Source organism: Cottoperca gobio, chromosome 6 (assembly GCF_900634415.1).
Source record: "Cottoperca gobio chromosome 6, fCotGob3.1, whole genome shotgun sequence".
Lineage (NCBI taxonomy): Eukaryota > Metazoa > Chordata > Actinopteri > Perciformes > Bovichtidae > Cottoperca > Cottoperca gobio.
In genome coordinates, this window is record NC_041360.1 from 20,941,880 (window position 1) to 20,957,613 (window position 15,734).

The 15,734-nt window shown below is 41.4% G+C and overlaps 1 protein-coding gene across 2 annotated transcripts; it reads left to right on the plus strand.

Annotated features, from left to right (window-relative positions):
• The first annotated feature begins 742 nt into the window (after positions 1 to 742).
• On the plus strand, positions 743 to 15,636 carry appl2 (adaptor protein, phosphotyrosine interaction, PH domain and leucine zipper containing 2). 2 transcript variants are annotated; one of them, XM_029433626.1, is made up of 21 exons: positions 743 to 886; positions 2,552 to 2,650; positions 3,247 to 3,306; positions 3,949 to 4,020; positions 4,826 to 4,913; positions 5,060 to 5,101; positions 5,184 to 5,242; positions 5,710 to 5,856; positions 6,378 to 6,460; positions 6,568 to 6,720; positions 8,239 to 8,427; positions 8,535 to 8,577; positions 8,818 to 8,874; positions 10,652 to 10,746; positions 10,936 to 11,091; positions 11,306 to 11,358; positions 11,537 to 11,711; positions 12,288 to 12,324; positions 13,032 to 13,187; positions 13,271 to 13,318; positions 13,683 to 15,636. In XM_029433626.1, exons 1-21 carry the CDS (start codon positions 830 to 832, stop codon positions 13,809 to 13,811), a joined length of 1,998 nt encoding a protein of 665 aa, XP_029289486.1. In that variant the 5' UTR covers positions 743 to 829; the 3' UTR covers positions 13,812 to 15,636. The 2 variants fall into 2 exon arrangements, with proteins under 2 accessions (XP_029289486.1, XP_029289487.1); XM_029433627.1 differs by lacking the exon at positions 743 to 886 and adding an exon at positions 938 to 1,048.
• Positions 15,637 to 15,734: the final 98 nt, after the last annotated feature.

Here is a 15,734-nt window from a genome sequence, read left to right on the forward strand (position 1 = left end):
TTTAATTTCACTTTACTTGATAATTCCCATTTGATGCTACTTTATGCTTGTTCTACATTTCAGAGGGTAGTTTATATATGTGTGTATATTGTATATATGCTTTACATTTGTATCAAAGCTATAATAATATAATATATGAAAAGGACAAAGGAATGAGCTCTATTATTCAAAAATCTTACATTCAATACACTTTGCTGCTAATATTTCTGTACTTTTAAGTGACATTTTGAAAGCACAACTTACTTGCATTGGAGTATTTTTATGTTGTAAATTTCAATAGAATACATTTCATAGTGTACACTTCAGAAAAGATCTAAACACTGCTTCCTCTCTGTTCAACCTTTGCTCAACCATTAATGTATGGTATCTTTTGACCTTGAACTATTACTCTATTGTTGAGGTGTGTTGTTGCGCAATCAGTCATTTTGTAAGAGTTTTCTAAGGGACGAATATTATATTTTGAAGTTAAATTTGAAGATAAATTGTGCAATTATTCACATGTCCACATGGGGTCACTGTTGACACTAAACGTTAGACGTAGCACCTCAAGAGTAATTCTGTTAACTGCCATCGAAGATCTGTTATAACGAAACAAATCACATCTTCATAAAATAAGTAAATTAAATATAAAACCATACAAATATCTCATTTAGAGTTAGTAGCTGATTTTAACTGATCAGTAGATGCTCATAACGGCCGTGGATGAGCTCACACTGGGCCCGCCTCCAACTCCTACGTGTTCCTCTCACCCGCGCAAAGGCCTCTGGGAAACTGAGTCCACGGTCTAAATAATTCAAGCTTCCATACCTTCTCTTCAACTGCTAACAAGATGCCGGCCGTACATCACAAACTGTTCCTGGAGGACGCTTTGCAGGACAGTCCTCAGGTAGGCCTGTGTGGGTTTTTTTTATCACGTCTAAAGACACAACTGTCATATAAAAGATGTCACGAGCACTGAAGTTAGCTTACTAGCCCAAACAATATCTTGTTCCCGGTGAAGGCTCTTTCCACTGGTCGATGACAGCTCCCAAATTGACACATTGTTATGGTAATGTAATCCTCTGACATTAGTGGCTGCTCCCTCCTGCTATAAACAATATTCTTGTGTATACTGCTAATCATAATTGTCGGCGTGTGTGTGTGTGTGTGTGTGTGTGTCTTTGTTGTGTTTACAAAGCTACCGATCGCCACAGGGCTCCTCTATGATATTCTGGTGTGCTTTTAGATTCATCACTGTGGAAGATGTGACGACCACAGCTCAACCAGAATCACTGTCCTGCAATCTTTTTTTATTTTCCAATGTCGTATGAAGTTAGATTTTTGGGCTAGACCCTGATCTGGAGCAGAACTGGGCCTGAATCACAGGATGTGGGAGGGGTTTCCATTATCGGACTCCACTGGAATTAGTCGATAGCCTGCAACAGGGCAGCTGCTGTCAGTAGTGACTAGCATATGCTGTTTGATGCTTATAGGTCTGGAGTGCATTATTAAAGTTGCTCAGAAAGCACGAGGCCTCATGCATGGCTATCAGTGATGGTGACGTGAAATATAGGTCTTTGCTATTATGCACATCTAATGTAGTCTGTATGTTGCATCACTCCTTCCTCAAACAGGGCTGACCTCATTGATGGTTCTGCTTAAGTGCAACTCATGCTGGAGGGTTATTTTCCTAACAAGAAATAGGCCCAGTGTCTTGCTACAGTCAAATGTAAACACAAACAAGGTTGACAATGTTCCCGATCATTTCTATTTGGTGTGGAAAGGCTTTCAATCATTCTGTGGCCAAAGTCAACTGAAGTGAACTGTAAACAGACTTTAGACGATGGGTGTGTTTCGTCTCTGCTGTGTCTGCCCTGCCTTGCTGCACCTGTTTATGGAAACTAAAAACTACACCTAGACAGGATTTTGTCAGTTTGCATAACCAGCCTGCAGTAAAATGATCATGCCCTTTTTTTTTTAGTTTTACTTCAAAGCTGCCTTCAGTGTCCATACGACTCCACATACTGCAGCTACCCTCTTGTACCGTCTTGTGTCCTCTTTTCACTTCCAGAAATGTTCTTACACTTCTCTTTTATTAGTTACAGGTCCCCACCAAACCTTATATTGTGTTTTGTTTTACTTGGATACTATACACATGTCCGAGAAGCAAACAAAAAGGAACATTTGACACAATTACAATATGCCGAGCTCCACCTGAATTGACCTGATGTAATAAACACACCCATTATATTATCACTTGGTGCTTAACATGCTTAAACTCATTTGGATAATAAGCTGAGTCACGCTTAGGGCTGCAACTGACAATTAATTTTCATTTTTCATTCACCTGCTGATTATTTTTCCTAAATATTAAGTGAATAGATTAATAGTTTAAGTAGTGAAAAAATGCACATTGTAGTAATTTGACTGACCAACAGGCCCAAACCCCAAAGATATACGGTTTATATTACAAAGTTTATCCTAATCTGATATATGAGGCTAATTAAGTGGATATCTTCTAACCCAAAGTAACTCAACCTGTTGTCATATGTATGGATGTTTTGTTCCACAGACTCGCTCCTTGCTCAGTGTGTTTGAGGAAGATGCTGGGATGCTTACAGACTACACCAACCAGCTGCTCCAGTCCATGCAGCGTGTGTTTGGAGCCCAGGTACTAAAGAAAACACACAAGCAGACGCACATACGCAGACTGTGTTCCCTGAGCTGTGTGTGGCTCTGTTAAATAGCCAAACACAATCAAATGTGGAGGGTGTGTTATCTTTACTTACTAACTTTATTTATTTGGAAGATAATTTGGGGTTAATCATTTGCATTACGGAACTACAGACGAGGAATGTTTTGGTCTGCGCTGAAGAGAAAATGCCGCTTTCGAATACACAAATGCTAAACTAGGATATTATACACTCGTATTTGCAAACTGATGCGTGAAACCACATGAACTGAAGGATCTCGTGGAAAGAGCTGAGACATTTGTCACATTGGGCCTAAAACCATTTTCCTGAGTGATGTGCAGTAAGTAGTGTGAAACTATTCTTGTGCTGTGGGAGTGTAAGTAGTTTTATGTGATCCATCAGCTTTACATTTTCCTTTTTAATAAACCCTGATTCACCCGTGGTCCTCTTATTCTCCTTTTTTTTATTCCTACAAGGGCTGAAGAGAGAATGACGAATGTAGAAGCTACGGATAAATCCTGAGTAATCCAGTCTGTGTTAACTTTTGCTTTTTCCCGCCATCTGCCCCTCACAGAGTGAGATGGGATTGGCCACAGAGCAGCTCTCACAGCAATTAATGGATTATGAGAAGAAAGTAAGTATGTGTAAAGTTATCAAGGGCATAATTTCCACTGTGTACGGGGGGGGGACACACACTTTCAGGTTGATTCTCTTACTGCAGTCTCTGAACATTGAGCTTCATGCATGAATCTTGCGTACGCACAGATTTGATTTTAGAGAGAACTTGTGTTGCATTCATCAATATTTGTGTACTAACAAAATTATACACACACACACACACTCACACACACACTTGTCCTGCTGGCTGAGGGTCGTGCACAACTCTTTCTTTTTGCCTCTCTGTTGGGAATCTATCGTGTTTCATGTAGCCAGCATGAACTGAAATATAGAATAGTTGCTGAAGTCAGAGAGCAGCTCGATTAAATAATGCTGAAGAAGAAAGATATGTGCATCAGTCGCCTTTATTGGACCACATTCTGGATTGCAGAGTGGAGGAAATGCAATGACCTGTAATGAATGCACTTTTAGCTCCTTTTAAACAAGGTTTAAAACTCAGCATCTGGGCGTGAGGTTTAGTGGCATACTTGGTCTTATTCCATGAAAGGGATGTGCCAGAAATCTGTGCAGAACAGATTAAACTTCTTAAAAGTACAGGCTAGATCGACACTACATTATGCTGTTTCATGCTTTTAAACCTGTTCTTTTTCCCGTCTAGAATTTTGCGCATGGAAAAGGTGATGAAGAGGTAATCGCCACGCTGCAGAACTTTGCCAAAACTGTTGGGGAGGTGAGCTGCAGTGTTGTTGTTGTTGTATGTATATGTGTGTGTGCACTCACAGCAGAAGAGAGGGGTGATAAGCTACTGTTAGGTGAGTAGTTTGTTATTTTAGGACATAACAAAGGATATTGCACCCGTGCTCCCTGAGCATGCTGGTGAGAAAGACCTTAATGAAAACATTGGATAATTATCCTCCCTGTAAGACTGGAACACCCATTGCACCAGATGGGGTGTGTGTGTGTATGATCAGGTGTATATTTAGGACACACCAGTCCACACACGCACATATAAGCTCAGAGGACACGGGTTGATTGTTTGCTTGACCTTTACCTCATGATTTACAGAGGAGAACTCATTTCACAATGCCAATTAGGCCCACTGCTGCACCTAATCCTGTGAACTTTAGCATTTGCTAAATCGCTCAGATTAACCTGGACGTCCTCTTGTTAGATGCTGTAGTGTAGCTCGTTGATAAGCATAGAGAATTATGGCAGGATTTGCTGGTGCGTGCGATATGCGGTCCTGTTTCCAATATCAGAGTAAACAGAAGGTTTTATTATTCTCTTCAAGAAATGTGCTGTTCCACAATATGGGCTTTTTTATAATGTAGAAGAGGCATTGTCTGCAGTCACGCAGCCATTTCAGCGAACATTGAACTTTCCAGCTCGCTTCAGGAACAACTGGCAGCAAATGGCACTGTACATATTGAAATAAATTAAAATCCCTCAAGATGTTTGGCAAGGGTGCATCTTCTGTTCATGTCCCTGTGCAGTGCGTGATATTTTTTTATTATTATCCGTTTTGTTTCTTCCAGCTGAACTCGCTCCACTCCGATCTAGCCAGCCAGATGGCCGACAGCATGGTTTTCCCCTTGATCCAGTTCCGAGAGAAAGACCTTACAGGTAGGGCAAACATCTACACAAAACCTATTTATTAACAAGTTATTAACAGTTGATATATGACAGAAAATAAGGAGAGAAGGAATGGTTCTGGTTTGTGGGCAGCTCCCTAACCCCTAACAAAACTTACTATACATTGAATGTTTCAGAGATAAGCACACTGAAGGAAATATTTGGCATCGCCACTGATGGTGAGTACAAATCTATTTAAGAAAACAATTCCAGTTTGCGTTTACTATTTGATCCTCATGTCCTTGCTCTCCTCTCCTTCAGAGCACGAGGCGGCTATGGTCAAATACAGCCGACTGCCCAAGAAGAAGGAGAATGAGAAGGTAGAGTGACTCATTGATCTCAAACTGTAAAAGTCCATACAGTGCAGTAATGCAGCGTGAGTATTTCAAATACAAATAGGTGGCATTAAATATTCCTCTACTGCCAGGCTGCACTGTTTTAGTAAAACTGTAACAACACCATGCACTATAATGGCTGCAGAGATAAGATTCCCCTTTTTATTTGCTTCTATTGAAGGTGTCGGCATGTGCTCTTGGACCTACAAGATAGTGCAACAGTGTTGCTTATTTGTATGTGTGCGTGTGTGTGTGTGTGTGTGTGTGAGATTAGGACAAGTGTTTGCATATGTATGAGTGTGGGTGCAGACGCTGATAGTGAGTTTATGCTATATATATATATATATATATATATATATATATATATATATATATATATATATATATATATATATATATATATATATATATATATATATAGTTGCATGTTTAACCCTTTCCTTTCTGGACAGCTGAAGTCAGACTTGGTGAAGGAGGTGGCCTACACTAGAAGGAAGCAGCACCAAGCCTCACTGCAGTATTACTGCGCCCTCAACGCCCTGCAGTATCGCAAGAGAGTAGCTATGCTCGAGCCTATGCTGGGCTACACACAGTCTCAGGTACTTCGCAGCTGTTCACCGACAGACTAGGCCAGAACACATCATTTCAGTATTCAAATTCAATATTCAAAAATTGGCTATCTCCTTATTGGAACTGATTAAAGGACAAAGGACAGTTGTTAGTGTGCAATGTGGTCGAGTGATATAAACTACTGGGGGGGAAACATTTTATACTTGTAACCAAATGCCTGAGCGTGTAAGCATGTGACGAGAGCTGCAACAAGTAGTCGATTTATCAATCTGCAAAACATTTTCTGGTGCCAGCTTTTAATATGTGAAGATTTGAAACTTTTATATAATATTCATATTTTTCAGATAGCAAACGAAAGTTTCTTTTCACTATTTTCCTATTTTTACAGACAAAAGGATGAATGGAGAATATTAAGAGCAGATTCATCTGTAAGGACATGAATCGTTAGTTGCAGCCCTTCGTGTGACTAAGTGATTGTCTGCCTCCTATAGATTTCTCGTGCGTACACGTATACAAGATGAGATGCTCATTATTATCTCTGATCTCTCAGATCCGCTTCTTCAAGAAAGGCATTGAGCTGGTGTCAAAGAAGATGGACAACTTTCTCTCCTCTGTGTCCAACATGACTCAAAAGTAAAAGACCACAATACATGTGACGAACAATAGATTTGGTGTTAACAATATAAAGTACTGTGGTTTGTTGTGTTAGTTAATAATACTAAATAATGTGTTGTGTCTAGTATCCAGGCGCAGCTGGACACGGAGGCGGAGGCCATGCGTGCGACCCAGAGGGAACTTCTTTCTGTGGAGGACACTGTCTATATGCCAGATAAGGACATTGAGCCTGTCAATCGCACACTTATCCAGAAGGCTGGCTACCTCAACATTAGGAAGTAAGATTAAGTGCACTCATTATGACCCTGTCTCATATTAATAAGTCTAGCACAGTAGACAGTCCGATCACCATACAGTGGTTACAAAGGTGGAGTCGGCGATTCTGGAGAACGATTGTTGATATTTGAGCAAATAACCTCCCTCTAGATTTACCGTCCCTGTAGCTCCCACTGCCTTCCTCTTTAAACATCCATGATCCCCTGTTCTGTCCACGAGCGTGAACGCCGCCGGTTGCTGATTGGCTGGAATAGTGTTGTGTGGCTCGGTCCATGCCACACAACTTTGTTTTTCATTGCACACATAGAACAGACAGCTAGCAGACAGTGAGGACATGTTCACAAAAAAAGTTTTATTGGATTAGAACTGCTGACTGCACCTTTTTTAGGCTTGAGTCTCGAAGCTAACCTAAAATATTTTTGCTTGTCTTGCTAAAGTTGTTCATAATACGCATGACTACAGTAAACAATAAGTCTGTCACAGCAGACGAGGTGGGTCAGGCAACACGGTGACAGTGTGCGCTGTCAGCTTATTGCAGAGGGGATGTATGAGAAGGGAAACTTCCTTAATGGCTTCAGGGGGTAGAACTGCAGCATAGCCGGCAATGTGATTTAGTGAAATGTCAGAGCTGTCAAACTCAGTCTCTCGCTCATATACATCCAAAGTCTTTGACAAATGTCTGTGACACCAGAGAAAAGGTTTCCTCAGAATGCCATTCTGTTTAATGACACACACTGCCAGAAGCCTCAAACACTTGTCAAATGCTGAGTTCACAGAACATTTGCTATTACTTTTGCTATATTTCTCACTATTAAGGGTCTGAGTCACCCACTGCAGCATGAGCCATTCACTTTGATATTAATCAAAGGAAAATTATCTGGAAAGGGTTAGACGAAGGCTTACAGAGGAGCAATTTAAATGAGTCATACACGTGTCTCTTTGTTTTGGTGAGTCAGAGTTAAATGATGGGTATATGTGTGTGTATATATACAATATATATACATATAATAATATATATGTCTTGCTAATTACTGGTAGCTCCTATTGTGAAGGCTAGACGGCTGTGGAGAGCCATTGCATACACTCAACTTTACTTTTGGTAAGGTGCTCGCGTCCTCTGCCATTAAAGGACAAAGTCCAGTGATCAGAGAGCCATGCGATGATGCGGTGGCGTGCAGCACGGAGGAAATCCATGGAGGAGAAGAGCAGAGCAGAAAGAGAGAGACCACATGGCTGTGTTTATGTTTCATCAGCTGAGTTTTCACACTTAAGTGCGTCAGGTTGCAGGAAGTGAGGAAGGATCTAGACACAAAGGATCATGGGAAATTGAGTCCAATAGCTCCATACTGTGAGGATCCTAACATTACCAATATTGGATTGTCTCTTGACATTCCCACCCTGTATGTAGCCCTCGTCACTCGTCAAACCTTCCATTTTACCACCGTTAGGTTCTTCAAAATGTCACCCTTCAGTGCTGACCGTTATCTACTCTTTCTGACCCTTTTTTTTCTGTGCTCCAGTAAAACAGGCCTAGTGACCACGGCCTGGGACCGACTGTACTTCTTCACCCAGGGAGGTAACCTCATGTGCCAGCCTCGTGGGGCGGTGGCGGGGGGCATGGTGCTGGACCTGGACAACAGCTCTGTCATGGCCGTGGAGTGCGAGGACAGACGCTACTGTTTTCAGATAACCTCCCCCTCAGGCAAAACGTAGGTACACTTTTCCACATATCCAACAATGAGAATAACGCACAAACACGAATGAGTCACCAAATGTATTTTTATTTCATTCTCTCCATTGTCATTAATGCATCTAGGTCAATGATTCTACAAGCTGAGAGCAAAAGGGAATATGAAGAAGTAAGTGTGAAAGAGGCCGTTCAAACAGCCGTGTTCCTCCCAAAGACATCTGCTGGTACAGTTCTCAGTCATATAGCAATTGAGGAGCTGTCAAGACCTATTTGTGTGGTTTTCATATTTGGTTTTGTGCTTGGACACATCTGACTGGCCTGTCACAGCTGCTATCAGTCAAGTGATTACAGGCTGCTGGCGTCTGAGCCAGAGGAAGTCCTAATGTGGATCTCTGCGTTTCTTTCTCAGTGGATTTGCACCGTGAACAACATCTCCAGACAGATCTACCTGACTGACAACCCAGAGGTAACGCACGGTTTCATTCCCCACACAACTGCAGCTAAACCCATTAAAGAAGATTCCAACTGTAAATCAGAAACACTTCATTTGATTTTGAATTAAGACCTTTTACCCACATTGTAAAGTTTAGGTTTGTTGTCATATACACGTTAAAAGTTGTATATTAAAATGCAATCTCATCCCTTAAACACTTTATATAATGGGAATAAATAAGCATTGATAATAAGAAATCCTAAAATAATGAATAAATCAGTGAGTCTTGTGCATTATTTTTGCTGTTCAGCAGTCTAACCGCCTGGGAGTCTTTAAGACAACTGGTCTGAGCTCTGATGCGCTGTAGGAGTTCTCCTGAGGGATGGAGTGAGAGCAGAACATGTGCAGGGTGGCTGGTGTCCTGCATAATACTAAGAGCTGTGTATAGTAGTGTAAATGTCCTGAATCTGTGGCAGCGATGATGATTGTTTAAAAGCCGTTTTTCACTGTCCTCCTCATGCTCTCTACGGTGGCACGATACAAATCGACCCGGGGTTTCTGTGGACAGTCCATATTTCTTTAAGGCATCGCAAAGACTACAGTACAGTCATGATTTGATCAGGCAGTGAGACATTTATTTGGTGTTGCACAACTTCTCTGTTCCAGACATAAAATGTGATGGTATTGTTCCAGCATTGTCACGTAGACCCCCCCCTCCCTCCCTCCTTTCTCTCAAGTGTCTCACAGCTGTTGTTTAACTGCTTTTCCTTCCCAGAATCGTGCATGTTCGCGGGAGGGTTGGCTCTATGAAAATGTTTATTCTTCAGATTGTTCATAGACAAACAGACTGTCGCTGTGTCTGAAATCACTCATTTATTTTCCCTACATGATGATCACTTGGTAGTTTACCAAAAGAGCAAGTAATGGTTAGAGATTTTAGATGCCAATCATCATGTCGTGTTACCACTGACGGGTGTCGTGTGGCGTAACTGCAAATCACATGCTTGTGATCTGAAGATAGGAAATAGTTGTGTATCTGTCGACACTATTGAAGCTGCTGTACGTGTGTGTATACTCCATTATGGGAGTCTTTCATGGTGCTATATATTTCAGACGACAACCAGGAAGTAAGTATAGTGCACCAACACTTGGAGAATATTTTCAGACACTGTTGTTTAGTTTATCTAGTTGTGAGAGTTGTTGATTTGCGATCTGTCGTAGTGCGGGAGGTTTTGCAACACCGCATGGACTCATTTGTATAAGAACACATATGAAGTCAGCGATCTGTATTCTGTGGTCTCTTCATTATCTCATTTCTTCTCTTTGTGACCTGTGTTAATTGCTTTGTTCAAAAAAAGAATTGAGTATTGTTGTTGCTACTAATTAGATTAAAACATCACAAAGTAGGAAGCGTGCGCCGTTTAACATCCTATTATGAAATGTACAATATTTCTTTCTGATTCCATTTACAATCCAATTTAAACGATTGTATCCGTGAATACTTTGTCAATTGAGTTTGTTTGTTTTTAAACCATGACATTTCTTTGGACTCTAATTAGAACACTTTTATTGGACATGCTGACTATTCTTCTCCCAAAGATCTAACACTTACTGATATATGCCTGTGTCTAGAAATGACTAAAAACACCTGTTTTAGATCTTCAACTATTTTCTTTAGCTGAACACTGAACTAAACTAAAGCAGCAAAGCGTCAGCTATCTTTGAGTAAGTATTGCTGGTGAATAGATCCTGCTCGTGGTACACAGATGCACAGAGATGCTGCAATGTCTTGTTTCTTGTTCTTTGTTAGGCTGTGGCCATCCGACTGAACCAGAGCGCCATCCAGGCAGTCACCCCCATCACCAGCTTTGAGAAAAGACCTGAGGGCTCGCCCAACCCTGACAGGTCATAACACTACGCACCGTATCCTCTCCTGAAGTTTATCATTGTTTTAATAGTTTGAATCAGTCTTATGAGACTGCGGAGAAACTTTATCGATGCACATATGGGCATATTGTATTAAAAGAACATGTGGATGTTTTGAGGCTTATTTGTTTCTTCTTTATAACTTCTCTTCATGTCTCATTCCTGCAGAGCGAAGCCAGGCGGTGTACATGCTACCAGTGCTGGTTCCCAGAAAACGGGGGCTGCTCCGGAACCAGAAGACCTGATAGCCCCCGGGACACCCATTCAGTTTGACATAATGCTGCCGGCCTCCGAGTTTCAGGACCAGAACAGGGCTGGAGGGAGGTGAGGGAACAACTGGGGAGGGAAGTTTGTGGGTGTATGTTTGTAAGCTACGAGCAGGAGCGATTAGTACTGGTGGTTGATGACGCTAATTTCCTGAAAGTTGACCTCATACTGGTTATTATATCATTTCCTGGAAGCTGATTGGTTCTTAATGACTCAATGCAGAGGTTTAAGTGTTTTCTTTCCCCTCGTGTGTGTGCTCCCTTCTTGGCAGACGCACAAACCCGTTCGGAGAAACGGACGATGACTGTTCAATAGAAAGTGACGGTAACCATTTCCCTCTTCTAAATGCAACTTAATCAAGCTCTGTTCAGCTCCACCTCACTGTGTGTGTGTTTATGTACCTGGAGTTAACTGCCCTACATGTTCCTGTGCTTACTTTGTTGACTTGAGTGTTAATGCGGCTGACGTATTTGTGTTTCTGATGTTTGTATGCTCTCCGCAGACTCCCTCCTGCAGCAAGTATTCGCCGTGCGCTTCCAGGGCTCAATGGCGGTGCGCTGTGGCAACAATCAGGAGGTGATCTATGAGGCCATGAGGCAGGTGCTGGCTGCCCGAGCCATCCACAACATCTTCCGGACCACCGAGTCGCACCTCATGGTCACCAGCAGTAGCCTCAGGTAGACTCGATCACATATTTAGACAGCTGATTGGACCTCAGCATGTAGAGATTGTGATGCATTCAGTTAGAAATGTATCTTATTTTGGTTCATATCTGTCTTTATAAGTAAATTAACTACATTAAAATGTTGTTCTAGTCTGTCAAGGTTTGCATTGTGTAGCCTCCCACACTGCACAACACCAGCAGGGAAACATTATCTCTAACACTTCACAGATGAAACCTAATTACAGTTATTACAGTTCACATAACGTTCTCTAGTTTCAGTAAAGATGATGTGCTGTATATCGCCGTCTGAAGACAAAAGGCCTTTTGATTAAGAACCTTTCTTAGAGCCTGACCGAACACAAGTTTCTGCGACAAACAACTCTTTTGTACGTCACTCAGGTTATCCAACACAACACGTAACATCCAGCTGCTGTATAACCCATGGTTAATGTTCCCGTCGGTAAGACGTTTCACCTTGTGTAAGCATTGTTCAAGCTGAAGACGATCGGACACGGAAGAAAAACAGACAAATCCAAGGCTGGAGTGTTTTTCTTATTCTTGTTCAAATCTCTGTTTGTCTCCACAATAGGTTGATTGACCCTCAGACTCAAGTTACAAGAATAAGTGTAAGTATTAATTAACAACCTTTTGTCGTTTGTCATGTCATGTCTAGGGTTGCGAAATTCTGGTAAAATTCATGATGGAAACTTTCCATGGGAAGTAACGGGAATACAATGGAGATATAGGGGTCGTATAAGTGCACACCTTTTACCATAACATCATCCATAACACTGCAGTCAATGAGCTGCAGGCTCGCTGCGGACGACATGCTCCACTTCAGAGCCCTGAAGCGATGTTTGCTTGTTTATTCAAAGTTAATAATACTGAACTCTGTCAAAATTGCACCAAATTCGACACGGCACTCTCTTCGGTCCCAAGCCATGACCCCCGTCAAGTGTGAAGGAGGTCGAGTGAACGGTTCTTGAGATATGTAAAAGGACATACCCACACAGAGACAGAGATTCCTTCCTTTCTTTATAGTTGAATACTATACTATCACTTCAATTTACTTTTTTATGACATGCTATACTATGACATTTTAATAACCTCTTATAATATGACTTACTATACTGTGACAACATATTGTATCATGACATACGATTGGATTGGAATAACGGTTCTTGAGATATGCAAACGATGTAAACTGAAACTGTAAACAAATGAAACTTCCCTTGGAACTCTTTTGCAACATTTTGCAACCCTAGTCATCTCTGCTGTCGTCCAACTCTTAATTCTCTCCGCGTCACTTCTCTCAACACTCCTCATTTCTCAGTTCCAGCTTGGAGAAGTGAGTCAGTTCGCAGCCCACCAAGAGAACGGGAGGCTGATGGGATTCGTGGTTGAGAGCAGAGACTGGAGTGACGGCGATGAGGAGGGAGAGCCCTCGTTCAGCGCCTTCGTCTTTGAGAGCAACACGGAGGGCGAAAAGGTTAAAACATCAAACGCTGACGTTTAACATGTTAACTGACGCACGAATGTATATTAAAGTTTATCTTTCGTCTTCATTCACAGATATGTTACACCATAAGTTTGGCGAAGGACATAACGGAAGCTAAGAAGGTAACATCATCTTGGAAACATAGAAAACGTTTTACTAGAGAGAGAAATGTTCTGTTCTGTTCAACACTGCAGTATTGCATCAGTGGTGCCACTTTATTTGAGTCAAACGTTTATCTTTGTAAACACACCGTGCCTGTTTAAAGTAGTTCAAACACTCTCTGGAACAGTCCCCCTGTAGATAACCTTTATAAGAAAACTTTAAACTAATATTTTCAAACGTGCTTTCATTTGATTTTGATCTGTTTCACAGCTCTTTGAGGTTCTTTAGAGTCTTGCATCCGTCTGTGTGTGTGTTTCTTCTTGTGTGGGGCTCATTTAAGAAAATTCTTACTTAGCAATTCTATTTTTTATTTTTTTTTACAAGGACCCAGAGGCCCTGGCCCAGCTGATGAAGAACATGCCTTTAACCAACGACGGCAAATTCCTGCTGCTGGAGCCTGAGACGGGCGACACGCCCAACGGAGCAGAAGAAGACCTGGAGTCTGAAGCCTAGTCCCAGTTAGGACCAAAACAAACTTTTGCCCAGGAGAGAAGGCTTTCAATGGATGAAGGTGACATCATGACCCTCTAGCCCCAACTCTGGTGCTGTAACACCCATATTAGTGTAGTTCACTTCCACTTACCCTGTGTTACTAGAGCTCCAGCTGTAATCAAAGCAGAAGACTCTGGCAGGGGTCGCCTGGACCAAGAAGCACTTCTCGTGGGCGCTCCATTAGATCGCCTTTTCTATGGTCGGACTGCGGCATGCGTCTTTTGGATTTGGAGTTGTTTTTACCAATGTGGTTGGTACTTGCATCAAAAGGGAAACTGCGTAGGTATCGATTTTGTGTTTCATTCTCTTCTAATACCCCCGGCCATCTAACCGAAGTTGGTGTATCATTGCTTCGTTTTAGGTTTACGTTCATTTTTAGGTTTACGTAGTTCGGAATCTGTTTGGAGACTTTGTTCCTTTTTGCTTTATTTGACATGTTAACTTGTACGTAATGCTCTTATGCAACTACTTTGGCGTTTATTTTCTTGTTTATTGGTGTACAAAAAAAAGTCACTTCATGTTAATATGGGTTTTATAATGCTCGATGGCTACAGAAGTCATCGTGTCACTTCCTTTAATCTACTGTGTGAGCATGTGTTTCCTAAAGCAGTGGAAACAATTGGCATGAGGGATTAGACTCAAACGTTGTTGTTCTTTCTGCACATCTTAAGCATTCCCACTACACTGAATTAATGTAATATTTTATAATATTCACCACTACCTATACAAAACAAGTCTTAAGATGATCTGTATGCAAGGTACTCCTTGAGCAGCCAAAATAATATTTAGTCAAATTAGTATGTAGCGCTATGTTTCCTGTGTTTATATGATGTTTAATCAGAGTTGGCTGCATTAAAAGCTTTCAGAGTCAATATGCTAGGACTGATGCGGTGCATGATTAAATAATGACGGTCCCTCTCTGTCGCAGAATATTAAAACCTCTACACGGAGCGCTGAGCTGTGATACAAGAAAAGAATGTCACAGTAACGCATGTAGGCAGACCACAGTTGGGTATTATGTACTTGCTCTTTGCGTATACATATGAATACTAAACAGAACAACTGATGGAAAACGATTTGATCTGTGAAATTCTGCCTCTGGATCCCAGGTCAGTTTTTATTCCATTTCAGCTGCAACACTCATGTCAGTGGAAAGCCTGTGGTGCACTGTGTGAATGTGACATGTTTTTCCTTCTGTGTAACACAAAACCACTGACTTGACGTTGATCGTGAAAGTTACATTGTGTTGACCAGTGTGTCTGCTTGCTTTTTCTACTCCACATCAGAGCGCTTGGTGGATTAAGTGTGGATATTTCCTCGAACCGTCTCTACTGGTGAAATAATTAGTTCTGATGTACGTTTGAGTGTTCGTGACACTACTCATTGTAATCAAAGGAATAGTTTGACATTTGGGAAATGCGCTTATTTGCTTTTTAGTGTAGAATTGGATGAGAAGATTGATCACACACACACACACACACCTACCTACCTGGCTGTAGCCTTATATTCAGACAAATATTAGAGCGGCAACAATCAGGTCATCTAACCCTCCACCAGAAAGCGTAATTCCCTAAATGTTGAACTTTTGCTTTAATTGTTAAAAAGGTTAACCCCTTTTTTCTTTCTGTTGCCTGATGTAAATGCGGATCGGCATCTTCTAATGCTGTAAACAAAATGATGTCCATCCAACATACTTGCACCTTCCTTCCTCGGGTGCTGGTTGAGATGCTTCAATCACATCGATAATAAAACTAAAGCGATGCATACAAATGTGCTTAGAACATCATTTATTGTTCCTGTTTGATGCACAAGCTGCTGTCTGTTGTTCCTCTGATTGATGGCTCGGTTGGTAAGAAGAGTGTCTTTAACTAAACCATGCAGTCA